Below are 26,632 nucleotides of genomic sequence, written 5' to 3' on the forward strand. Positions count from 1 at the left end.
GGAGGCTGTGGCCCATGGAGGGCCCACTGGGACAGCTGTTCTGGAGGGACTGCACCCCGTGGAAGAGATGACCCACGCTGGAACAGTTTCACAAAGGACTGTGGCCTCTGGGAGGGACCCCCACGAAGGAGTAGAGGAGGAATGTGAGGAGTTCTTCCCCCGACGATGAAGCAGCGGCATGGAACAATGCGTGAGGAAGTGACCGCGACCCCCATTCCCTCTTCCCCCCTGTGCCGCTTGGGAGGGGAAGGTAGTAGAGATAATGTTAAGCCTGGGAAGAGGGAGGGGTGGGGGGAGGTTATCTTGTTCCCTGTCTCATTCTCCTGCTAGTTTTAGAAATAAATTAGTATTTTTCCCCGAAGTCGAGTCTGTTTTGCCTGGGACGGTAACTATAAGGATTTTTCCCCGTTCTTATCTCAAACCTTGAGCCGTTTTTCCTTATATCATCTCCCCTTATTCTCTTGGAGGGTGGGGGGAGTGAGAGAGAGACTGTGTAGTCTGGTCCCGATCAGGGCTGAACTACAACAGGGGGAGTGAAGAAGAGGGAGCCAGGCTCTTCTAAGTGGTGCCCAGTGCTGAAGCAGTGGGTACACTAATGCAAGAAATGCCATTTAAATGTAAGAAACACTTTTTCCACTTGGAAGGTAATCAATGGAGGAGCAGGTTGCCAGAGAGGTTGTGGAGTCTACATCCTTGGAGATACTTGAAACCCAAGTGCTGGTCACCCAGCCTGCTGTGGGTGACCCAGCTCTAAGCAGGGACCTGGACCAGATGATCTCCAGAGGTGCCTGCTGACCTCAGCCCTCCTATGGAAAAAATAATACTGCGGTTTGGAGTGGAGGAGGTGCTAAACAAGCCTATTTTTGCAGTGTGTTAAAATAGTTTTAACACTCTTTGCTGTTTTCTGCCATGTTGCCTGTTTTACAGTTCATATGTGCATATGCCCATTACACAGTCCTGTCCTAGGGTATCTTGCTGATTTAAAGTGTGTGTACACTTCACTTTTAAGCAAAAGTTTAAGACTTCTAAATCAATTATTTGTCTATAAAGGGGCTCATACTTTCTCTCCAAAATAATTTTAAAGTTATGTATGATTTTGGGACCTCTTCTACAGTGAGAGGCCATAGTGGACCAGAGAGAGCTATCCTTTCTTTGCTAGACAGACAGAAAAGTGAAATAGGCAGTTTCAAAGCCACAAACTACCAAAAAGTGCTTTACTTTAGTATTTCTCATATTTTTACTTCATTTTATGTAGCAAATTTGTAACAAACATCTGGACAAGATGATTTTCAGTACATTTTAGTTTTATTTTACTTATGAAAAATGCTACGCACATAACACTAAAAAAAATCCTCACCTCCTATTTAACTTCTAACCATTTTTCTTTTGTCTGTATTCCCCGTGCGCACTGGCTGCTCCTGCCTGTGCTCCCATGGAGACCCCTCTGCTCGGTGGTGGGCCCCTTTGCTGTTGAATGCAGGGAGAAGGAGCAGGTGCCAAGAGAGGCAGGCTGTCCCCAACAGACATACGGAGGACTAGGCTCGCCTCAATTGCCTCTCTCTGCCGGGTATTCAGCAGTTGCAGGCACCCTGTCGATGAGCTATCCTCTGCAAGGACTGCGTTGGAAAGATAAGAGCCACGTGCCTCGTGGGAGATGCCAGTTTGACCATCTGTGCCGTATATCTAGTCGCAGATTGAAGCCACATGGAGTTGTGCTCATCTGAAGTGACCTTCTGTATGAACTAGATGCTACACCATCCCTGAATTGTGGGTTAAAGCTATGTGTTTTTGAAGAGTATCCAGTCTTACTGTAAAAAAAAAAAAAAAAAGCAGTGAAACAAAGTAGAAACCAGCCCTTCTAACTGTTCAAGTGCTGATGACCCACTGTGCTGAAAACTTACACTGTTTTTGCACTCTGGCTAATTAGTTTCAGATTATAGCAGGTTGCCTTCTCGTGTTTGCTTGATGAGAGCTCTTCCTCATCGTATGTCTCCATTTCACACAAGTATTTGTCATCTCTCTTCATACCATTATATCTTTGTTGTAAATAATTGTATGTGAAGCTTCGAAATGTATATAAACTGATGGTCTTTTATACCATTCACCTTCTGGCCGTTCAGGAACTCTCTGAGCCAGAGGCTGCATCTGAACCACTGCTCATAACATGCCCAGATGGATGGACATATTTGCCATTAATTTATGTAATCTTGTTTTAAAAGCCGCTTGTACTTTTGGCCTCTGCAACATCCTGTAACAACGAGTCCTGCAGTTTGATTAGATGGAAAAGGAACTTCCTTTTGTTCAAAACCTACTGCCTGGTGATTTCAGTGTCTCCCAGACGCTGTATTGTGAAAACTCATTTCCTAGTAGTTTTACTTTTCATGGTTTTAAAAAGTCTGGCATTTGCTTCTCTATGTTTTTCAGCTGGCACTCTTCCCCTCCTAAACTAAAGAACTGTAGTCTTTTTGGTATTTAGATGGGTACTGTTCCACATTTCTGGTGACTGCTGCTGCCCTTCTGCGCAGCTTTTCTGGTTCTGCTAATCCCCCTTTCAGGTAAGGCAACCAGAAGTACAGTATTTAACGTACAAGTACATAATGAATTGTATGCTGGCGTAGTGGTGTGTTCTGTGTTGCCTTTCCCTGTCTAGTGATTTATGATACCTTAGTTGCCTCTGCTACTGTGCTGAGATGATGTTCTTAGGAGAACAGTCTGTATTTACTACAGATTCTTCTAAAATGATGCTATCCAGTTTAGAAGACAGCACTGTGTATAAGGAGGCTTCCCCCCCCCAAGGGTATTCCTTTGCACTTATTCTTTCCTGAATTTCTCACCTGCCACTTTGTTGTCCAGGCACTTGGTATCATTTTACCCTTCCATGCACCTTTCTGCAGTCGTGGCTAGGATGGATTATGCAACATATTGTGGTATTGCATGTAAACAGTCACTCTGCTGCTCACCTCCTTTTCCCAGGTTGCATATGAAAGGTACAGGTCCTGTGGGGATCCTGCCAGTAACTCCTCATTTTTTCACTGAAAGGACATTAGTTTGCTGTAGTGAAATTGCTATTGCAGTTTACTATTTTATTGCTCTTTGCTTTGCCTGTTCCAGTACTTTGGAATGCCTTAGAAGTGAGATCCATGCTTAAAATGCTCTATACTTAAAAATTTCTAGTTTTTGCATTAAAATTAAAGCCTTGAGTAAATTTTTGTTAGATCTCCATTATAGCTTGGAGAAAAATGACATGTAGTGACTCCCCAAGGCATCCTAACACCTGGCCCAGAGTCAAGAACAACACAGGAGTTCCTAGACTGAAGTCCTGACTTTGTCGTTTTCCTTAGCGAAAACAGAACACGGGAGTGGTCTGTCTTGTGAGCCAAAGGCTACACCAAAATTACATTGTAAGCTCTATAGGTAATAAGATAAACATATATTATTTTTATCTTTTTAGTCCTATAACTTTATTAAGAGCCTTGGAAACATGGAAAGTAATATTCCTCTGCAAGACAAGAAATGTAGATGAAGGTACCATCAACAGCTTTATTTTCAGTTTGGTCATTAATGTTGCAGAGGTGTTGTTTCTGACTTTAGCTTTTTACTGTGCCTTTTTCTACCTCACATCCTGTTACTTGGAAGGTACACACCCACTGAAAGACAAAGCTAGTAGGAAATGATCCTTCCTCACCATTGAGGCTTCAGCTTCTACAGTTCAACTAGTAATAGCTCTGTAGTAAAACCCCAGAGAAAAATTGCCTTTGAGTGAAAATTAAAACTTTTTTTTTCTTTTTTTTTTTTCTTTTTTTTCTTTCTCTGCCCCCCGTTTGGGTGCAGCTTTCTAGAGGGAGTCATGGAATTCTTCAGGGGCTCAGTGGGGAACAGAATTTGCTAGTGATGTGGAGATGGAGTGAGTCCCTTTGAGATTTCTCCCCTTGAAAAAATCTCTTACACTTTTTTTTCATCATCTGCCCTTCATTTGCAAGGAAGAGTTATCTTGGCTCAGGAACCCTTAATTAAGGGTGCCTTTACAGAGGAAGTAAATTCTTGTGTTCTGGAGTAACTTACAGTTGTCTTCCTGGTAGCTGCATAGTATTACTTGTATTGATCCTGGGGAAAAAATATGTTACAGTCTTTTTACTGGCACTTTAGGGTTTCTGTGTGTGCCAAGATGGGTGACCAGTTGACATGTTTGAGGGCAGAGCCGCCATTCAGAGAGACACAGACAGGCTGGAGGTAGCTAGCTTTTTGGTAGGCTACTCCGTGTGAACATTTTATCTGGGAGACAGATTGTGTGAGCAGCCTTCTGCGTGCAGTGGGTGGATGTGAGCACAATAGTACTGTGCTGTGCGGAGCGGTGGCTTTTTTCTTATTTTCAGTTGCAATTCCGTGTGCTGAGAGTAACCTCTAATGTCCGAGATATTTTGTAGTGAGGGATGTTTTGTTGATTAAGGGACTGGAGGACACAGAAGAGCAATTATAGCTGAGGCCTGACGGGGTGTCTTGGTCATTAGTTCTTGCAGCTTGATTTCATGGGGTTAGTAGCAGGGCAGTAGCAATTAAAACCAGTGCTGTGGAGCTTGCTCCCTTCGTTATCGCAGCCCATGGTTGGCAAGCGCCTCTGCTGTCCATGGGTCCTTACTTGTTCTTGCTCTTCCTCCCTGCTCCTTCCCTTCAGCCTTTCTCAGGCTTCGAAATTGGTTTTCCCCTTCTTTGGTTGCACATCTCAGATCAGGTGAAGACTTGGAGTGAGTTCCGGGATCTGTGGTAGGGCCGTCTACTACATGTAATACAAATTAGTAAATCCGTCGGCTGTCCATGAGTAATTTCCTGAAATGCTGTCTCCTATTCAGAAGCTACTATCCACTGTTAGTGTACAGTAATAGATACATGTTTTAGAAGATCTGTTGTTTATTTTCAGTAATGATGTAGAAATTTCATTTTAAAATATGATTTACCGCTGAAAGATATGCTTCTGCCAGCCCTGAAATCTGAAGTGACTGCCTTCTGACTTGAAGGGGAAGTTGATTTCTTATATGGAAATCTGGAATCTAGTATTTTGCAGAATTGATTGTTGTTCCACGTGTTCCTTAGTTCTCGTACTCAGTATTATTTCCCCCTTTCTAGCAATACAGACTTGTGTCAGTGCTGCAGTTCCTTCTGGTGTCTGCTTCTCTTTCTTCATCTTCCTTTTGTTTCACTGTACCTTGTCTGTCCATCAGTAATTTCCACAGCTGTTGCTTAAGGTGGTGAGGAGTTCTATCCTTGAGTTGTGTCAGAGTGTTTGCAGACTGAGGCAAACTGTTTTTCATAAATTATGTTCTTTATTTATTCTTAGTCACAACATAAATCTGGGAACAGGCTTTGAAAAGTAAAACTTAAACTCTGCAGATCTTGCATGTAGGTTGCATAAATACATTGTATGGAACAGTCCTCGTGGTCTGACGTGACACCTCTAATCTAGACTAATGTTGCTAGCCCTGCAGTCTCTCTCCCCAGCGAGTATAGTAGATTGTAAAGGAAGGTTCCTGCTGATTGGATTTTTAGGGACATACAGAAGAACCTTCCTGCAGAAACATGAGAGAATGAGGTGTGCACATCCTGTCTCGAAATCTGTCATTTCTGGGTAGGGTGTGGAACTGTATACTTCCCTTTTTTACTAAATGCAGTGCTTTGAAGAAGGTTTAAGTGTATGTAAGTACTGGTTGCATGCTGACTCAGCCGGTGTTGGGATTTCTAACTTTCTGTCAGCATTTGGGGAGACAGGTCCTGGTTCTGCGCTCTTCTGAATGCCTTGAAAGAGGAAAAAAATCTCAGTGGCAAGTTGTTTCAGAGAGGCTTTCTTCTTGTTCCTGTCAGGTTTTGGATACTATGGCTTTTCTGCTTACATCATAACTTTATATGGAGTTGGGGTCCACCACCTTCTGATTTTTAGAGGGGAAATTCGGAGTTTGAGGTTAGCATCCTACTTCCAACCACGATACTTGTCAAGTTACAGACAGTCATAGCAATGTTGGTTGACTGGAGCCTTGACAGCATAAACAGATTTCTTTTTTTCAGTTGTTCACAAAAAGGGCCGATCTGTGGAGAAGCCTACTGCCTTTTAGGAAGGGTGAATAATTTGATAAGTATATAAAATATTGTTTCTGTTATTGAAATAGTGGCAAGGAGAAAAGTAGGTAACTTTTTTTTTGCCTGGATCGGTTGTTTTTGTAGCAGTTTCCTAATGCCAAGTATAAATGGACTTGGAACAAACTGGATAGGTTCCTTTTAATCAATTGATAGGTGGTACTGCAGCACATGTTATTCTTCCCAAGGCATGAAGGTGACATGTTTTTCCATCACGCTGGTTTCTTGGGGTGTACGTTGTGACTGATGGGGAGAAGCCTGTTGGAGCAGCACCAGGGAGCTCTGTGCTCTGCAGGAGATCCTAACCTAAAGATGGTCTTGTTACTGCCGTGAGGATAAATTTGCTGTAGAGTCAGCTGAACTGGCATTTAGGAAGACGATGGGGCTTTTGTGTCAGCTAGGTGAGGACAGGCAGTTTCCTCAGGTGTTTCTTGCTGCCTGGAGTCAGTGTTGGGTACATTCAGATCTTTCTTGTTCTCACTTGGCCACGTACTCCTAGAGCAAATACTTTGCATTCCTGAGCCACCCTCCTCCAGGAGCTGCACCGTGCTGACACAGCCTCCCTGGTGCAGCAGGATGCCTCCTTAACCTGAAAGAACGTGCTGGCTCTGCTGGGACATACGTGGAAAGGGTGGGTTTTGGAGACACTTTTCTGATTCGCATGCCAATGTCAGCAGTCCTGCTTCTGGTGTTTATGGTCAGCCTGTAACTCTGTGTGGCCACAGCTGTTCCTCAAGGCTTTCCCAGAGCACTGATGGGAGGAAGACGCAGCTGGAACACCAGTAGATTTGTATAATGCCTGCTTACGTTTGAACTGTATACACTGGGTGATCTGGTTAAGACCAAAAAAACCCCAAGTGTTGTTTATACCAGCTGGGAGAGAGGCCCTATTACAGTGCGAAGGTGGGATTGTAAAGAAGGGCTCGGATGGAGACAGTTTATGTGTGAAAGCCCATAAAAAGCCGTATGGGCAGAGTCAGCATTTCTTTGGTTTAAATTGTAGGTGACTTGAAAGCATATTACAGGCTCTTCGTTGCTATTTGGCTTTAAACCTTCGTCAGACATTAGTGCAGTGTTAATATAAATTAAAGCAGTGCTTTGTCTATTAGCATTTCAGTACGTAGTTATTTGGTTTTTTAATTTATAAATAATTTCAAAGCATTATCTGGACTCTAATAGTGGGAGTGAATGCTATAGTGTACGGTGTCAAGTTTGGAATGCTGCGGGCATGCCAGATCATGTATGTCCCCTTGCAAATATTGTTAAAAATTATTTTAAAAAATCATTTTCTTCCACATACTGTTTATGGCAGTAAATCTTTCTGTGGTTAAGATCTAGAGGCAGTAGCTGCGACTTTGACTTGGATACTTCAGTAAATGTTAATGTAGATGCAGTAAACTTAACATACTTACCGTACACAAGTACTTTCAAGTATCTGGCTAACCATAGTACTAAACATGCAATCCTATTACCATGCAGTTGTGCAACAGTCAAATTTATATAAAGATGTCTTTCCTGCAAGCTAAATTTCAGTTAAATGATTATTTTGCTCCTTAAAGCAGAAAAAAGAAATACAGTTTTAAGTAAGAAATGAAATAACTAAAATCAGTCCTCTATATATATATCTCCTAGTATTTAGCAAAACTATAATGTACAGTTTCTTCCTCCCCAGCCTCCCCTGGTACAAAAAGTCTCCAGCTTTGAAGTTTGGGCTAGTGTGCATGCTTTATTTTTGTAAGATAATGTAACTTCAGTTTATCCAGTAGATCTCTCACAACTAGAGAAATTCACTGGTTCTATGTAATCTTGAAATAGGTAACCACGCTTTTTCATGTGTCATCCATCAGGGTGTCTGCTGATGTCATGTGGTTGGCTCTGAAAATCTGGTGTGCACAAGTCACTGTCAGAATATATTTTAAGTGATGTAGCGGAATGAGACTTAACTTCTTACTATTTTCGTGCACTGTTGTAATTTGGTTTAGTGTTGTGTTATTTTTAGTTCTTAAAGATGTTGCTTCTCTGCACTCTTTGTGAAGGGTTGGTGATGAAACTAGTAAGTTGACTAGTCTCATGCAAGAGCAGAACGTTCTGCTCCATCTTGGGGAAGAAAAATTGTAAGTACTTGTTTCCTAAATGGTGTTATTCATTTCAAAGCATTTACAACATTAAATTAAAAACAGACTCTTAAAATTTGTGTTGATTGACTTACTTCTCTGTCAAATTTTTGTACAGTGCCAAAACACTGAGTCAGGAGTTTGCTTCTCTTGGAGGGAACGGGGAGTTATCCATGGAGGCCAGCCAATCCTGCAAACGCATTTTACATTATTCAACAGTAGTGTGAATCTGAAGTGTATTGGTCAACTTATTTAATCATAAGGTAGGCAGATTTAGGGTGACACAAATCAAAGTATGCTTTAAACCCTTCTCAGCTGGAAAGTCAAGTGTTGTGTTTGCTCCTAGGCTTTTAGGAGAGAACTTTCTTCTCCTGGTGACAGCGCTTTTCATCGGCCTTCTTTGGAACCCTAGGTTTGGTATATCTGGAGGATTTTTTTGTTTGTTTGTTCTAGACTGTTGACTTTTTTTTAAGTTTGTAGTAAACTTTTTATATCAAAACTATCAGAATGTGTCTTGTTAAACCTTAGGGAGAGGTATTAATACTTTGAAGCACTAACATAGCTTGGAAGTGCTCATATTAAGTCCTTTTTCGTTATTTTTTTTTTAAGGGAATGCACATGGTTTAGGCTTGAAGACATTCTTTATATTCAAAGATGCATTAGATAAACTTTACCTTTTAAAATATATATATCCTGTTTAAGCCAGCACACAATTCTCTGTATACTTTTTTAGATTTGAACTCAGTTTTGTTTTCCTAATAAGCAGTTAGATTGAGTTAATGGAAGTTAGGCCTTGATAAGATGGAAGGACTGCAAGGGTGTTTGCACCAATTTCACTGATTCAGTTTTAAAGCAGCACCTTTTGGTTAAACTGGCACAGTTTTGTGAATAGGCATGTCCTACCTAACTTGGCTAGCAGCCTGGCAAATGGCAGTGTGTTAACTCTTAAGGAAGATACAATCTTTGTTTTTTCCCCTGAAGCTTGTAAGCTGACTCAGCAGTCTCTTCTCCTTGACTTTGAAGATTTGCAACACTACGAGCTCAGGTACAGGAGAGCAGAGAGAACCTCGTTAATGTTTAAATGTCATTATCTCATTTTAGTAGCAGTGAGAGCTGCTGGACTTGAGCTGGGAGTTAGGAAGTGTATTTTAGGTCTTCCTGTTATGTCTGTCTGTAACACTGGTTTCAATGCTCATTGATTCACCTTTTGAGATGTGTTTCTACTATTGCTCTGCTTTCCTAAGGGCTCAGTCAAGGCCTCGGTGTGGGGGACATGCCTTCTGTCCCCATGGCAAGAATCTCCGCTATGTCCTCCAGTTTAATGGCTCTTGCTTGGTAGTTTCATGGGAGCTTCTCTATCCTATGTTAAGTTTTTTGTTTCTTAGATGTATTCATCAAAGTGTGAGCACATCAGTATCAGACTTAAGCAAGTGGTTCTTGGTTTTTTTTCCTGTGCCATTTGGAATAATTGATGAATTATCCAAACTTGTATGCATATTTCTTCAGCAATTCAAGAGCTCATGAACATTTCTTAGAGCCCAAGAATGCATGCATGAATGAGAGGAATGATACCTGGAAATCAGCCTCCTGTGTTCTTGCTGTTGAGTGCAATTAGAATTGTAAGGTAGAGGGGGAGTACTTATCTTCATGTAGCTACAGCGAAAAACACTTGAGCTTGTTTGCTAAGTGGCACCCTGGTTACACGCAAGGTGTTCGGATCCAAACTCCATATGGATCTTCTGGCCCTAGAGTGCTGGGCTGAGCGTGGCCACTGAACCAGTGTGGTAGTGTCTGCCTTCTGATTTGTGTCTGTTTATTAGGGTGTGTGAAGTGACTGTTGTAAGCAGGTAAGTGTCACGTAAAACAGAAGACAGGAGTAAAGCCGTGACTTAATTTTGAAGAGAAGTTGAAGAGCCTGCTGCTGAACTTCTAGGTTGACAAAGCTTTCTCTGAACTTCAGTCTGAGAAATCAACATCTGATTGGCAAGTGAGAAATAAACAACGTAGTAAAAATATTAATCTGCTGTGTCAAACTTTTGATGGTACGTTATGTTGCTTGATTTTTGCATGCTTATGAAATGTGGTTCTATAAAACCAACTAGAAATCTTGTATTGGCCGTTGAATTGAAAGGCCTGGGAGGGAGTGGGGTAGGTCAGGTTACCATTAGTTTCTGAACTCTGTAGAAGCTCATGGAAGGTATAATCCATGTACATAGCCACGTGCTGATTCTGTTTATAGTGTAAGCAGCTATGTCAACTCTCGATTTTTTTTCCTCTTCCTTCATATCTGAGTTCATTTCTCATCTCTGTTCTCAGTTCAGTGTGCCTTCCCTTTGCCAGCTCAAGAGCTGGCGGCTTTGCCAAGCCTACTTTTCCTGTTAGAGCTTCTCCTGCCACCTTAAACAGCCACACGAGGGGTGGCCCTTGCTTGTTGTCCTTGCCTTCAGTTGTTTTTTCCTAGAAGAGCAGCTTACTCTGTACTTGCCAGAAGATGACCTAAATAGCTGGTATTTGGAGTAGCTGGGGTTTTTTGAGTTTTTTGTTTTCTGTTTTTCTTTTTTTTTAGTCTGCACTGTATCTGCAGAGAAAAATGTAACGGAAAATAATAGCTCATACTCCTTTGCTAACAGATGAATTGAATGGCTGTAGTGGTAACTTTGTATTGAGAGAAGACTTGAAGATAAATAATTCAAAGATGCTGCAACATGTCATTCTCTTCTTTATGTTAGCTTACTCAAATTCACAGATTCTTGTTCTCTCCTGGAGACGTGTGAACTCTTGCGTTTGATTTTTAAACCCATAAGTAGTAGTTTGTTTTCCTCTTGCAGGGACTGGTATTTCTCTCCAACTTCTCTAGTTTCACAGCGTTGACTTTGTGAAAACTTGGTTCTCTTGCCTTGCTTAATAGATCACGGAGGATATTAGTATAGAGTTTTACTCAGATGAAAGTTAGTATGGAAATACTTGGATTAGCTGTGTCCCAGAGAGTTTATTTTACCCTTTTCAGCCTCCTCTGTCTTGGGTAAGGCTGACAGGAGTTTTCCCCCACTGATCTTTTCTTTCTGTTGCAAGTTTCTATCTCTACTTCTGAAGAATTTGTAGGAAGAGGGTTACGAATCCAAGCCAAGTTGTGCCATGTTAGCATGTTGACCCTGCTCACACAAGATAGTAGCAATACAGTCTTTTTTCCTTCAATTTGATTGTTAATTTGTACACCTTGTAAAAAAATCTTAGACTGATGTGTGCTTAAACTGAAGTGTGTTTCCTCAGAACTGTTGTTTATCAGGGATGAACAAATTCTTGAACTAGAAATACATCACAGATGGACCAACCAGGGACAGATCAGATTTTTTTTTCTTTTCTTTGATTCTTTGTTCCAGTGATGTGGGGATTTTTTGTTGTTGTTTTTTTTTTTTCTTTCTTTCTTTCTTTGAATAATCTGTCAGATGACCCATGCCAAGGATTTCCAGTTAAGTCTTTGTGAGAGCATCTGATAAATTTTGGTAGGAAGTCATCGGTCTTGTATTTAGACATCTTGTTTTGCTCACTGAGATTTACAGTTCCTTCAGCAAACAGCAAAAGTGACATCTCCTTAACTGATGCAGCTTTCATTAATCTGAGCTAAACAATAAAGTTATTTTACATTAATAAATTAATATGACAAGAACACATGTTCTATCTCTGTTTTATGTTTGTGATGTGAGTTTGCGGTTTTTTCCCTCTAAAGGAATTTTATGTTGTCATGTAACTGATATTTTCCACTCTTTCCCATGAGTTTGCTTTTTTTTTTTTTTTTTTTTTTTTAAGCATCAGTACCTAAACTTGCAGGTATCCAGCAGTGAGAGGAATGGAGAGGAGAGGGGAAAAAAGCTTCAGTTTGTTTACCTGCAAGTCTTCTTTCTTTATATATGGGTGAGGCTGACATAACTCTGTGAAAGGAGGTTGAGGCTACTCCCAAATGAAATCACATTTTCAGCTACACTCATGTGCTGTGCCTCCCAGATTTGAGCATTTTAGGTGATGCCTCTTTACATAGTGAACAAAACCATGTGGACTGTGGGTTATTCCCTCTGATGTTACCTTCGTACATTTATTTGTTAATTAGAGTAATGCCTGACACGCTAAGGATGCCGATGCTCAGCAAAAAATCTGTGGTTTTGGTTGGTTCTTCTCTTAACAACTTAACTAAACTCTAGGCCTTCAACATTTTCCAGAGTTAAACATTTGCAGCTAGGACATCTGTGTGTGAATGAGTGATCAGCAGCAGCTTTAAGTGTGTGAGTACTTCGGTTTGATAGACACAAGTTGGGTGGATTGCAGAGTGGTGAGGGCGCTTTCATGCTTTCTCGATTACTCATGAATTCCAGAGGGTATCTTAGGACAGCGCTCATCTGCTAGGCATGAGTGCTCAGACTAAAACAGAATGCTCTTGGGTTAGAGTAGGGGAACATTAAGTGTTTGCAACGGAATCCAGTGGGTGAGCAAATCCAGTGTGTGACTTATTTGCAGAAATCAAGATTACTAAATGCTTTAAAATTGTAATGCCCAAGAAGCACAAAAGGGGAGATCTCCTTGTCTGTTAAGAAAATGCAAGTAATGCCTTGAGTTGAATTTGCCTATTACTTTTGTGGGAGAACTGATGATACAGGTAGCTCTTTGTTTTGGAGAGCTAACAACTTTATTGTTTGTAGTCTAAAGTGTTAAGGAATCCAGGATATTCTGGTCTCAAATGCCTGGCTCTCTTCACTGCCATTAACAGTGTTTTTAAAAAAAAAAAACAACAAACCAAACAAAAAAAACCCCCAAACAACAAAACCCAAAAACCTGCCAGCCCAAAATTTTCTCTCTGCTTGGCATACATGTATTTGCTTGCTTATTTATGCTGTAAAATGTTAAAACAAGATGAGTACGTGACTTCCGTTATTTACCTGGGTCACTTTTTTGTCCTTTCCACGTGGGTAATCTTGCAGTGCGTGACGATTTGAGGTGAACTCACTTCATATTGTTTTACGAAGCGGTTTATTTCTCATGTCCTGTAGATTGTTATGTTCTGTGACTTTGCTTATCGTAGTTCAACTGGGGAGAGGGAATTGTCACACTAACTGCCAGAAGCCAAGTATATTACACTACACCAGCCCCTTCGTGAATTTGTTTGCTTTCCAATTTACCACTAAAGGCTGAGTCATTCTTGCTGTTATAACAAATACGTATTAGATAAGTTATCGCAGCAGAACTGTTTCTCGTCTCTTGCAGTTGATGATAGCAGAAGTTTCAGACTGAAGTAAAAAACAAGGGCTTTTTTAATACACTGACAGTATTTTAGACTTAAATGATTGTATGAAATGCTTCTGACAGTAAATGTGGCTGCTCTTTATGTGAAGTTGATGACAACTGATGTTTCCCCAGACTTTCCAGAAAGTGCTGCTGGTCCTCTTTTTCTTCAGCAATGTTAATGTTAAAGATTCCTCTCTTGATTTCCCTTTGGCAAAGAGAACAAGCACCCATTTCAGTACCTTATAAAGGAAACTATAGCAATAAGATGCAAATTTATGCTTCTCTAAGTGCAAAATTATCTTTTTGAGGAAGAGACGGCAACCAACCTCTTGGGGAAAAAAACCCTGTATTGGCTAGAGAGACCTGGAAACTGTCCTAAACTTTTAACGCTAGTTTTTTAGTGAGTGACAGCTATTTAGCTCATTTACATGCCTGAAGACCTTTTCATATCTGAGTCTAAGTCCTCGTGATTTCAGTGAGAATTGACATTGCACTAGCTACTCGGTCTCCATGTTTGCTGCATTCTGAATGACTTCTAGTAGCTATTTCACGCAGACATAGAGCAACAATTAATTAATTTATGTAATACTTCTCAGCAAAGCCTCTTAAAAGAAAACTTTATTGTTATTAGGAATGCTGTTACAGGATTGGACCTGGATCTGCTTTCAGCACTGTTCATGCTCCGTTAGAGCTTGATAGGGTTTACGTGGTACGTGGGACTTTTTTCAAGAGGGTTGGCTTTCAGTGGAAACCAAATATCTTCCTCTTCCAGACCAGCTTCGCTTTTGTTTTGTTCCTTTTTTTCTCCGTAAGAAAGGAAATTACAGAACCCTTATTACATTATTTGGTATCTTTAACTCACTGTTTTGATTTTTGTGGGTATATCTTCCTGCAGCAAAACTGATAAGTAATGACTTTGCCAAATATTAGGTCACATCACTGGATACATGTAATATGTTTACATACTGTGAGACCTGTAATGATGGCTACACTGTGATTACAGTAAAGGGATTGAGAAGCTGAAGTGCCTGATCTCAAAATTACAAGTATATTTGAATTTTGTAGTTTTGAGTACTTATGCAGTGCAATCATTTACCTCTCATGTCAATTAATTTTGGGTTTTTTTTTTTATAACCACAGTGCTACTATTTGGCAAATACTATTATCTGATTTCTGCCTAGAAGAAGCTACCAAAAAAATTGTTTCATCCCTTAATAGGGTATATATAAAAATAAAAATTTTTAAAATGTTTGCTGCTGTAGTGAAATCTGTTCTGCTAACCTGTGATATACAGGTATTTTACTGATTGAGCTGCAAGTACTCTGTTTCTCAGCCTGCTCAAAGCACAGTTTCTTGCAAGTGATGCAAACTGTGAAAAGTTTTATTTGTTCCCATTTTAAAGGGGGAGGGGAAGTTAAAATTGTCAGTATAAAGCAAAAAAAAAGCACTGAAACAGTTGATTTTAAATACTTTTTGATGGGTTACAGTTTCACAGTTATCACTTGATTGGGAAAACTGGTTTTGATATTTTATGTAAGGGAGGTGAAAGAGTTTGCAATCCAGAGATCTGACTTCAAATTCTAACGTAACCAGGCTAACTCTCAACAGGAATGATTGTGTTTAAAAGTTTTTAATTTTTTTTTTAGACAGCAGACATTCATTGAGGTTAGTAGTGCATTGGACTGTTGGTAGAAACTCACTTTTTTGTTTTTCTTTTAAATTTATCTTACGATTTTTTGCAGATGGGGTATTGCCACTGCAGACATCAGAGTATTGTGGTGACAGTGGATAACTTGGCCTGGAAAACTTTGTTCTGATCTCTTTCAAAAAACCTGAAATGATTACTATTTCCAGCAAATGCATAAAGATCTGGGGGTCTTTCAAGTCAGCTGAACTAAGTGCAGCGTGGGAAGTTAAATATACTACTGTACTGGGAGTCGTTTGATGTCAGAAGGTTATTGCAGATTACTGTTTGGTGTCTGTTTTCAATTTCTCACTTCTTGACTAAAAAGGATGTTTTTGTTGTACATGTAGGCTTGTTTCAACAAAGGTTCAAAAACCTCCTATGTACAGGACAAAACACAAGCCCAAGAATGCACTTGAAGTGATTGAGTAAGATGGGCTAACGATCTTGTATAAAAAGTCTCATAAAAATAAAGTTTGGTGCTATTTTTTAAGGAGGAATTCTTTGCATTGGAAACATGGAAGAAAAAAAAAAAGACAAAAAGCTGTCTGTGAACTTGAGTCTGGAAGGCGAGTGTTCTTATCACAGGGAGAAGCACATGCTGCTTCATTATACACAAGACATTTTTTCTCCCTTGTATTTCATTCAAGGGAGGGAAGTCTGAAGGATTAGTCACAACATGGGAGCAGCCCTACCTTCCATACCTTAATTAACAGTGTTCCTCTCAATGTATTTCGTGCCTTTGTTGTAGGCATCTGTTTGTGTTCAAAACTAGTTTATAACTAGACAGAAAATACAGATTAAAAAATTGTTTCCCTATTATTTCTACCTTATTTTTTTTCTATTGCTTATCTATTAATTACTTAGGAATTAATATAGATAAAATGTAGACTTTTTCCCCATACACAGATAAAATCAATTATGGTGTCTGATTCTTTGACTCTAGGCTATGGTGGCTTGTTATCCAGGCAATGGAACGGGATACGTGCGCCATGTTGATAATCCAAATGGAGACGGAAGATGTGTTACGTGTATATATTATCTTAATAAAGACTGGGATGCCAAGGTATGCAATATTTCTTTCTATAACTTTTTTTTCACACGTACATGCTAATGCACATTTGCTACAGGTCTTTGTTCATGTCCTTATTTCTGTGCCTTACTTGTGTTCTTACATTATGTTAACTGTGGGTATCCTTTGGCCCCCCTGATTCTGCTGTTAGTGAGAGCAGATAGAGATGAGGCATTTATTTTCAGGGTTTTGAATGATGCCAGCAGGACCTTCTTGACAGTGAGATTGAAGGAAACTTGCCTGTTTTTCGTGTATGTTTCTTAATTACACATATAAGTATTTGCTAGTATCCAGGTTTCATAAATACCTAATTATGGGACTTACTGTACATTATTTGTATGGTAAACACCCCCCCCCCCCCCCCCCCATACACAAAGAGTAAAGAATATTTGAAAGATAATTGCTTTTAGTTTACTTCTTCCTGTATTCCTGTTGAGTCTTAAATTTACTGTTTGTGCAACTAGATTACTTAGTTGAGTATGCTTATGAAAAGAAAGATGCTGTTGCTTGGGAGCAATTTCAAATAAGCCACGTGTTATGGTTATTGCTGTATCAGTATAGTTCAAAGCAGCGCAAGTCTTTGTATCATTGTAGATACAGGGTGTAGGATAGATAAGGACTTAAAACACAGTTCAACTGATCTAAGAATTTACTCTCTGTAGATGTAGTGACTATGATAAAGTAGCTTTTTAATAAGGATTTTTCTAGTGATTCAGTGGGATTAGGTAGATTAGAAAAACGGACACAGCCAGTTAGCTGTGTTGAAAGCATGAGAGAGTAATGCAAAGATAGCTTTGTTTATTCCTTGATTACTGTGCCGTTAGCTATGGAGAAGTTTATGCTCATTGTATATGAAAAAAAAGATAAAACTACCGATAACTTCTGTCATACTTGGGAAGTAGCATGTGGAAGAGCACGTAAGCAGTCAGTTTCTGTGAATTGAGTGCGTCAGATATGGATAACACAGGTTGCAGCTGAGAGGGGTGGGTTTTTTGGTTTTGTTTTTTTTTTCCTTAAGTGTTGTCAGTTTCTTGTAAGAGCTGGATGAGACAATGAGACTGATAACATACTCGTATAAAGCTGATATATCGGAAAGCTGAGTCAGAAATGGGTGCACTTGAAGCTTTCTGACTTACTTTTTGAAATGTCGAATTTGATCCTTCAGTTAGAAAATAAATTGCTAGCTTTGTTTGCATTATAGCATCTTTGCGTATAAGTACACTGGTTGGACTGAACATCTTAAAATGCAGCTTTGGGGCATTTTTAGTTGATTTACAGTTTCTCTTCTGGAAAAAAAAAATGAATACATACTAGAGTGTAGAAGTCGAGCAGATTGCATTTTCACAATCACTGTGAAAAATTCACTAGCTAGATATTTAATTTATGAACAAAGATATTTCATTCCTTACAAAATCTGTTTTAAATTACAAATTAATAAATTGGTTAGAAAAGAAAGAAACTCAAACTTTCTTTAGGAGAACAAATTAATCTAAATTGTTGCTTCTTGTTCGCTGATTTAGATCACAGTTAGCAAAGTAAATTGATATAAATGACTTTTTTAGTACTTACACTGTTAAGACTTTCCCTACAGTGGCTATCTGTAGTTAGATTTAACAACATCAGTACTATTAGTAGGAAGAGTTAATGTGACTTAAAAATAATTAACCTCACCTAGTGACTTAAAAATAACCCCACCTACTTGTGCTGTTTTCCAGGCATGCGTAGGTAGGTCCAACAGTTTTTGGAAGCCTGGAAGAGATATAAATTAACCAGGAGTAATACAGATTCAAGCTTTATTTTGAGGTTTCCTAGTCTTTCCTCATCTTAATTACAGAAACATGACACAAACTTGTGCTGCTGTTAAATGAAACCTTCTCTTTAATGGGAAAGAGTGAGACTCCAATGTGAAATACGTTTCTCTCATGTGTATTGGCATATTTTTAGCCACCTGTGTAATATCAGTCAGCCTTGTCCATTTTTTGCAAGTAGGTCATGCAGCTGAAAAACAACCAATCTAAATCCACATCGTTTTACTTGAACATGAATGTAGGCTTAATATTTGCAAGCATTCTGAAATTAATCAGTGAAATGTATAAAAGTTTTTGTTAAGCAAAACATAGCAACAGAAAAACCGTAGATTCATGGTTTCTTTACCACCTGATAAAGGTTTTTATTTCAGTTCCAAGTGTCTGAAATATTTTCAAATGTGCTATTCAGTACTTTTAAATACAGTGAGACATTGTTTTCAAGCACTGGTTTTAAATATTTAATTTGTAGGTAAGTGGAGGCATCCTTCGGATATTTCCAGAAGGCAAAGCCCAATTCGCTGATATTGAACCCAAATTTGATAGACTGCTATTCTTCTGGTCTGATCGCCGCAACCCTCATGAAGTACAGCCAGCATTTGCTACAAGGTAGGACTAATGAGCTCTCTCTATATTGCACAGCGCCTCTTCTATCAAGAAATGAGCGAATACTAATGAGAAATGAGTGATGCTGAATTACGACCTGATCCCAGATCTTTCTATGTACAGTTCCAGTTGCACTGTGATGAGAAGGGGTTTTTTTCCTACTGATTGATAAGTTTTCTGCTGTGCTGCTGAGTTTGTACTGATGTCTGTCTGATCTCTTATTTTGGAGAAATTGGGTGGGTAGGAGGGAGGATTGGAAACATCACAGGTTTCTGGGCAGGAGTGCAGAGCCATAACCAGACCCCACCTTAGCCAAGGGGTGTTGCCTTCATTATTTCTTTGTAATGGCTTTACACTCTCCTCCCTTCCCTTCGTCCTTAGCACCTTACTGTGTTACTGGAAGATTGGCCACGTACTTCAGCTTTATGTCCCCTCTTGTTGGGAGGGAGTTGTTAGAAAATAGTAGCTTTCGATCTAAGCCACCACATTCTAGTTTGGGAACTGAGAGAGGGCTGTGGACCAGAAACCACTATTGATACACAAATCTCTTATTTCTCTGGGGTATTAGAGGAGTCCCAGTCTGAGTCACAGAGGGAACTTGCTATCTCCTTTGTCCCTCATCGTAGGACAGTGGATGATACCAAAGGTACCTGCATTCACTGCCCACGCATCTCGAGTGGCATTTCCAGAAAGCATTAATAGGTAAATCATTGAAGTTGTTGATCCAGACTTCCTGTTGCCCATGTCGCAACATGTTTGGATGGCCAGAGCACTGAACATTGACTGGATCTGTGAGATAACACAAGTACCTTTGCAAGAAGTAACTTGAAACTGCGTCGACGTGTCCTCTTGCAGCCTTTCAGGAGGCTGTACTGCTCTCCCCTCCCGCTTTGTGCTCAGAGCAGAGTCAGAGGGTAAAATGCCGTTTACTAAAGCTCCTTAAAGTCTTTTCTCAATAGCTGGCATTTAATATTTAAATCTTCTACGGGCAGTGGAAAACCAGAGAAGCTGTGTAAGAAGGGGTAGTTAATTTTCCCTTATGGCAAACATCCAAAAAAAGAGGTTCTTGCAGTGTGACTCAGTGATGGACTTGACCAAGTAAAGTAAAAGAGGAGGTCAGAGGGCAAGGTAATATGGACAGTGACTATGCTACAGGGTCTGAGCGAGAACCGTAATGGCAACTCATCAGGGAAAAGAAGCATCCACGTACAGCATCAGTGTCACCCTTTCAACAACTGTTCAGACAATACCTACTAATAGAAAAAAAAAAACCAACAAAACCAACCTGCTTGCTTTGTGCTTTATGAAATCTTTCTTCTGTCAGACTGCAGAAGTAACATCTCATTTAGGTTGTGTTTTGTGTCAAATACTTTACTGTTGGTTTTTCTTCTTCATAGTTCAGGTGTTCTTTTTCCGTCCTTTTCCCTAGGTACGCAATAACAGTGTGGTATTTTGATGCAGATGAAAGAGCACGAGCTAAAGTAAAATATCTAACAGGTAATCTCTTGTTTAATGTCTTCTTTGTTCTTTTTTTCTGGAAGAATAGCTAAGTAGTCCAGCCTCACCTCCTTGGCCCACCCTATGCACAAAAAGAGGGATAAAACCAGCATAACTCAGAGAGCCAGGTTTTACAGGAAAGGTGACCCAGCGGTTGAGCTGCTAGGCAGTGACTTGGGAAATCCAGGTCAGTGCCTTGTCCTACTGATGCTTCCCCTGAGACCTGAGGCTGCTCAGTATTTTTATATGGGGCATACAGCTTCTCCCTAGTCTTGTCTCCCTAAATAGGCATGGAGGATAAATATACCAGAGACTGTGAGGCACTGCAGAACTGAGAGCTCTGGAAATAGTTTTGATGTAACACAGTGATTCAACAAGTGAATACAACTTGACTAGAATCTTTATATTGGACAAACAAAAGCCTAAAATTAAAACGTAGAATCAAAGAATGGAATTACTTCCTCCATTTGCAATTCCACATATCTGGCATCTGTTTTCCTTTTCTGGCTTCTCCCTCAAGAGGAAGCTGATCTAATTTTCCTGTTCAAATTAGCATTATAAGGAGAAATGGCCGACGACTTTTGTCGTGCTTGTAATTGCCACCACAATTTTGTATTTGTTACAGTAGTTAAAAAAGAAACCAAAATCAGGTGTACCGCAGGTGCACGCATGCACAGGGCCAGTTTCTCCACGATTTCATCAAGACTTCTGAAACCGATGATGCTGGAGACAGGCTAGTCATTTCCAAGTGAGATTTCCATTCACTGCTGTTAGGTGTCTGAGGCTGCTCGGTAGCCCCAGAGCAGCGTGGTGACTGCGAAAGCTGTGGTTTAGTTCAGACCCCCTCGGTGCAGCCAGTGACTGTGCATTTTGGGTGCGGCGAGAGCAATGCAGCTCGTGCTTGACTTGCAAAGAAACGCAGGGAGTCCCTCAGCTCTGGCCAAGCAGGCTGTCCTGCTGCTGTGTTGCGCGTGCCCGGCGAGGCACGGTGACTTCCCAGGCGGTCAGGAAGGCCGGATAACGCCTGCCTGGTCTCTGCAGGAAGCCTGTCTGTCTGTCTGTAAGCCGGGCTTTGTGTCACACGCGTGTGACGGTGCAGCTCTTGGAGCCAGCCTTGCTGGAACAGAGCTGTTCCGCTTGTCTCTGCGCAGCTTTGGCTGCCGCTTTCAGAGAGAGTGCGGGAAAGTGGTTCGAGTGGATTTGTGTCTGCAGGGGAGGTGCTCCGCTTTAGCCCACCTCCCTCTCCAGGGTACCCCTAAACTGCAGGCACTTAAGGAAGGAAGACTGGGTTGGAGGGATTGTTTAAATTTTGGTGTTGATTTGCCCTGTAATTGATTTATATTGTCGTGTTGTTGTGATGCCATTTTTGTTTGAAATTAAAATTGCATTATTTGCTGTGTATCTGCAGCAAGAATTGTGCAAGATGCTTTTTATTTTCCATTGATACTAAAATATAAAATTGTAGAATAAAATGTCATAAAATAGCCATTCATTTTTGGCTTAGTGCAGTCTAACTAAAGCCATACAGAATATGTGTGACTATTTCTTGAATATGGGGCATACTGTGTCTTAAGATTTTGATAGTCAAACTTCTTTGGGAATACCTGAAGGTCAATTTTTAGACAAAAGGGCAGAAGGAGGTGTTGGTTTGGTTTAATTTGTTTGGTTGGTTTTGATTTTTTTTTTTTTTTTTTTTAAAGCAGCAAATCAGATGGAACATTGCATTTTAAAAATCCCTTACAGTTTCTTTGTAAAGGAAAATACCCAGAAATTCCAGACATTCTGATCCAGGATAGTGGGCAATATCCTCAGATTCTCAATTGGCCATTCTTAAAGCTTACCTTTTCCTGTAAAGGCTGAAACGATGAATTTTGAAACTGCACATATAATGTGAAGTATCCATTTTTCTACTTGTGCAGTCAAATAAATGCCTGCTTTCAGAGATGGTGAGTAGCCACGGCTCATTAACTTTACAGAGCACGGGATACAGAGCCTGTGTACAAAAATATGTATCTTACTAGATCATAGGTACTAGACAATCTTTGAAGTAATCTGTAAAGTGATGTAACAATTCTATAGACTATACTTGGATAAATGCTGAAAAATAATACCCATTTCCTTTTCATATTTCTGCAGGTGAAAAAGGTGTGAGGGTTGAACTTAATAAACCTTCTGACTCAGTTGGGAAAGACGTTTTATAAGCCTTTGATTTAGCAACTCCCCTTGCTATTCTCTGTGATAAATCTTGATGCTATCTATTAACTTTTGAATGTGAATAACGAGATAAAGGAAAATCAACAACAAACCAACGTTTTAATAAAGAAGCAAGCAGTGTTTCAATGTTGCATCAAATAGAAGATTCTTTGACTGCTGAAGCATTGTACTATGTGATTGTGACTCCAGGCCTGTGACTGCTTATGTGAAGAAGATAAGCAATCAGTAAGAAACAGCATATGCATCTGGACGTAAATAAGTGCCCTACATAGAATTTGTCCATCCTTATATTTTGCCAGACCTGTCATCCAGCAGAATCCAATTCATCTCTCCCTTTTTTTATATGGTAAAAGTTTGAATTTTGGGTAATTTTTGTATGACCAGGTACAGTTTATCAAAATTGAGTCTTAAAAAAAAAAAAAAAAAAGAAAAACTGAAAAAAAAAAAAAAGAAAAAAAACTACAGTATTCTCCAAAATAACATGGATCTATTTTTGTAAAACTGTTCATACTGTTCTCCTCTGCCATGAAAGACCTAATTTAATGTAAGGGTTGCCAGTAACTGATAATCACTTTAATTTTCTTTACACCTTAAGTCAGAAAAGGAGCACTTTAATTACCAGCTAAAAACCTGATTGTTTTGTATCATATCTCACACTAATCTTAACTTTTAAAGATTGCTGCTGTATTGTTTTTTTGACTATGTCCTCTTGAACCTTATTAACAGAAGCAAAACAGTATCTTGCTATTAGTAACATTCAGTTTGTGGTTTTGTATGTTGAATCCACAGAGGGGAAGTTTCTGTCTCTTCTTTGTTTTTTGGTTTGTTTTTCTGTTTTGTTTTAGTTTTTTTTTTTTAAGTGACTGGCACTAAGTGAACTTGACACTATCGGTTGCTGTCATTGGCTTTGGGGACCTGGTAAATACCATCAAGTTAGAAGAATATACAAGGGCTTTCCTAGGCTATTAGAGGTACCCAGAACCTCCTTAAATACTTGACAGAAAATTTTGAGCTTTCTCCATTTTCTAAAGAATACTTGCCACCCCCTTTTCCTTTGTATATAAGTTAATAGAATATCTAAAATTTGCTTTTTAAAATTTCCTTTTCAAATGTTGGTGTTCCATGCAGTCTGTGAGTTGACACCTTGATCTATTATATAGTATCAAGGAGATGGTCAGCCCACTGAAACTGAAGTGCGTCACTGTAGGCTCCTTGTGCAATACATCTTTAGGTTTTCACTGTGCTGAAGGATTTCCCCAAAAAGGCACTGTCCTTTGATCAATACTGAGGTATAGATTTAGTAAGAAAACCTTTATTTTCTTTTACATTGTTTTAATTTTATCAAGGAGAGGGGACGTCACAGAATAAAAGTGGGACAGGCAGAAACTTTGCTATTCTTATTTTTAAGAAATTGATGTTTTGGACACTGGTTTTTTTTTTTTTTTTTCTTTTTTTTCTTTTTCCTGAGCTTTAAAAGCTTGAGAAAACAAAAGCAAACCTATAAAACACAGCATTCATATTTACAGGAGTTTTGGGGGTTGATCAACTTACCCACTCTAGTTTTCTATCTGTCCCTTATTTCCTTACTTAGCCAAAACAATGTGAGTGTACAGAAATATTTCTGTATATATTACAACTTGTGACAATTTTAGCATCTGTATAGTTTGTACTCAATTAGAGACCTTTTCTATGGAAAGCTCAGTAATTTTTTATTAAAAAGATTACTATTGTTCATGTAAAACATGAAAAAGCTAATTGTTTAGTAACAAACTGACAGAAAGGGGAAAAATTCAGTATCGGTATATCATTTAGGAGAACTAACAGAAATCCCAGTTTTGTTTTGACTTTGCTTTTCCTTTTTCTAGTAAGTTCTTGCCCTTTACAGTTCTCTTCCTTTTTCCTCTTCCCAAAAAACAGACAGGATACCTTTACTGTAAGTGCCTCTGCCAACCTGGCCAAGGAGTGCAAATCTTCATTACTGTCTGGTCTGCAGTGCATTTAGGCTACCAATGAAACAAGCAAAAAAGCCACCTCTTCTACTTCATCTTCTTTAGTACTACTTTAACAGAGGTTTGGTTGGTTTTGTTTTAGACATGTAAGCATAAGCCTTTAAACTAATTTCAGTCCCTCTGTAATTCAAACTTCTGCAGTAACATGACGACGTATCAAATTCTAATCACCTTGTAGGTTTGTGCTTGCCAGACAGGTTTAAAAAGTGCTTAATTTTTCATTCCATGTAAGTCATTACAATAGGGTCAACAAATCAGGTCAGCCATTTCTTCCATGTTCTTTAGAAACTGTTCATTTCATGTCGGTTGAATATTCAGTCTTGAGCATCGCCAAGCAGGTCCTTGTTTTAAAACTATTTTTCAGACTATCTTATGATCTGTATGTGTCTAGTCCTGGTTAAAGATAAAGCTTCATAATGCTATTTTTATTCATGATGTTAGCCAGCTGTAAAATATGAGACCTTTATCTCTAGCAGGCAAAGAAATTCAGGATTCATTTACAGGTTGCCTATAAAGTTGTGTAATTTGAAAAGCAGTGTTCATTATGAAAGAGCTCTCAAGTTGCTTGTAAAGCTAATCTAATTAAAAAAAGATGTATAAAGGTTCTTGAAAACTCTGTGGTTATTTGTAATCTTTGTAACTTTTAAATATACTCCATAGCCATAATTTATGAATGTCCCCTGATACAGGGGACATCTGGATTTTTATGTGATTTTGTGGGGGGTATTTTGTTTTGTTGTGTTGAGGTTGTTTTTTGGTTTGTTTTGTTTTTTGGTTTTTTTTTTTGTTTTTTTTTTTTTTTTTAATCAGAGCTATTTTTGCTCTGGATAAGGGTCTGGGTTGTTTTTTTCTTTTTTTTTTTTTTTTTTTTTTTAATACTGCCTACAATTACCTGGGTGTGGTGATGATTTTCTTCCTCAAAACCAGCACCAAGTTCAGGCTGGCTGGCGAGTGATGATGGACATAGAGGCAGCTCTGTTTTTTTCACCACTTTCTTACAGGTGTGTGAGGTGCAAAACAAAAGTCCTCTTCAAAAAGGATTTGTAAGGTTTAATGGGAACTCTTCAATTTTACATGTCTCCCAATGAATTATGAGCCTTTTGAAGATGGCAGAAGAATGGCATAGTCTACAGATGCCAGCCCATATGAGATACCACACCATTTCCCTATGCTTTTTTATGATCTTTGCAATGACCATATGGTAATCAAGAAAGCAGCTGGCTGTGCTTCTGCCATTGCCCTAACCTTTGTGAAGCCCTGCTGCGTGTGCTTGTCTGTCTTGTGCCGGTTCAGAAGGAGTTATCTGGGTCTCCGGATGAGTCTGCCGGCCTTAGTGCACCTTTCATGGCACTTGGTGGGTGTCGTAGTTCAGCCCCAACGGGGACCAGACTACGCAGTCTCTCTCTCACTCCCCCCACTCTCCGAGAGAATAGGAGGAGATTTGACAAACAAAAGAAAACCAGGAAAAAAAAAAACCAAACACGCGGGTTGAGATTGAACAAAAAGTAAATTTAACAGTAATGACAGAAGAAAACAATAGAGTGATGGAACACAAATACAGTATAATAGCTCACAACAGATCTCCACATCCAGTCTCTTCCAACTAGCAGGGCCTCCCTTCAGCACCCTCCTCACTTATATACTGAGCATGGTGTCAGATGGGATGGAATAGCCCTTTGGCTAATTTGGGTAAATTAACCCCAGCTGTTAGCTAATTAGTTAACTATCCCAGCCATAGGGGCTACCAGCTTCAGTTCTCCACCCAGCTCAGGTAAATATTAACTCTATCCTGGCCAGAACCAGGACAGTGGGTAACTGTTGTGCTCGGTTCTGCTCTATGGTGATGGTTCTTGCCAGTGTGGTAGGCTGAACTTCAGTGCAGGAGCACTGAGCTGGTCCCAAAGTGCTTTGAGGCTTTTTCCATTCTTCAGTGCTGTATAACTTCTTCAGTGTTCTCTTGAAATATTCTCTTCCTCATCCTTGTTTTACTGTGACAAGGAAGAAGCCTTTCAAGCACTTGCAACCATCCTGCGTAGACCTGATTTTTTAAAAAAATTCTCACGTTGCTGAGCACAGTATGCTGGGGGATCAATTTGCATAATAAACTCAAACGCTACACCAGGGAAAGATGAAGTCTCTTAGAAGAAATACGCTTGGAAATCTGAGAGGAAGTTTGCTGACAGCCTGTATCTTGTGTAAAACATCTGGCTGTGCTGACCACTTTAAGGTCAGGA

At 39.6% G+C, this 26,632-nt stretch overlaps 1 protein-coding gene and 1 long non-coding RNA gene across 3 annotated transcripts in view; one reads left to right on the forward strand and one right to left on the reverse strand.

Moving 5' to 3' along the window:
- Positions 1–25,011, forward strand: part of EGLN1 (egl-9 family hypoxia inducible factor 1) — a 36,766-nt gene extending 11,755 nt beyond the window's left edge. The window contains exons 2-5 of the mRNA XM_086743840.1: positions 16,142–16,261; positions 18,545–18,681; positions 20,108–20,175; positions 22,312–25,011. Of these exons, the coding sequence (XP_086599966.1) occupies positions 16,142–16,261; positions 18,545–18,681; positions 20,108–20,175; positions 22,312–22,376 (390 nt within the window). The 3' untranslated portion in view covers positions 22,377–25,011. The remainder of the gene's footprint in view (positions 1–16,141; positions 16,262–18,544; positions 18,682–20,107; positions 20,176–22,311) is intronic.
- Positions 409–14,900, reverse strand: LOC147601370 (uncharacterized). Of its 2 annotated transcripts, none has more exons than XR_015258225.1 (5): positions 13,166–14,900; positions 8,333–8,427; positions 2,961–3,032; positions 1,902–2,248; positions 409–1,808 (listed from the first exon to the last, which is right to left on the reverse strand). It is a non-coding gene; the product is annotated as an uncharacterized LOC147601370 (long non-coding RNA). The 2 variants fall into 2 exon arrangements; XR_015258224.1 differs by having other exon boundaries at positions 1,902–2,263.
- Positions 25,012–26,632: the final 1,621 nt, after the last annotated feature.

This window comes from Chlamydotis macqueenii, chromosome 3 (genome assembly GCF_036417535.1).
Source record: "Chlamydotis macqueenii isolate bChlMac1 chromosome 3, bChlMac1.mat, whole genome shotgun sequence".
Lineage (NCBI taxonomy): Eukaryota > Metazoa > Chordata > Aves > Otidiformes > Otididae > Chlamydotis > Chlamydotis macqueenii.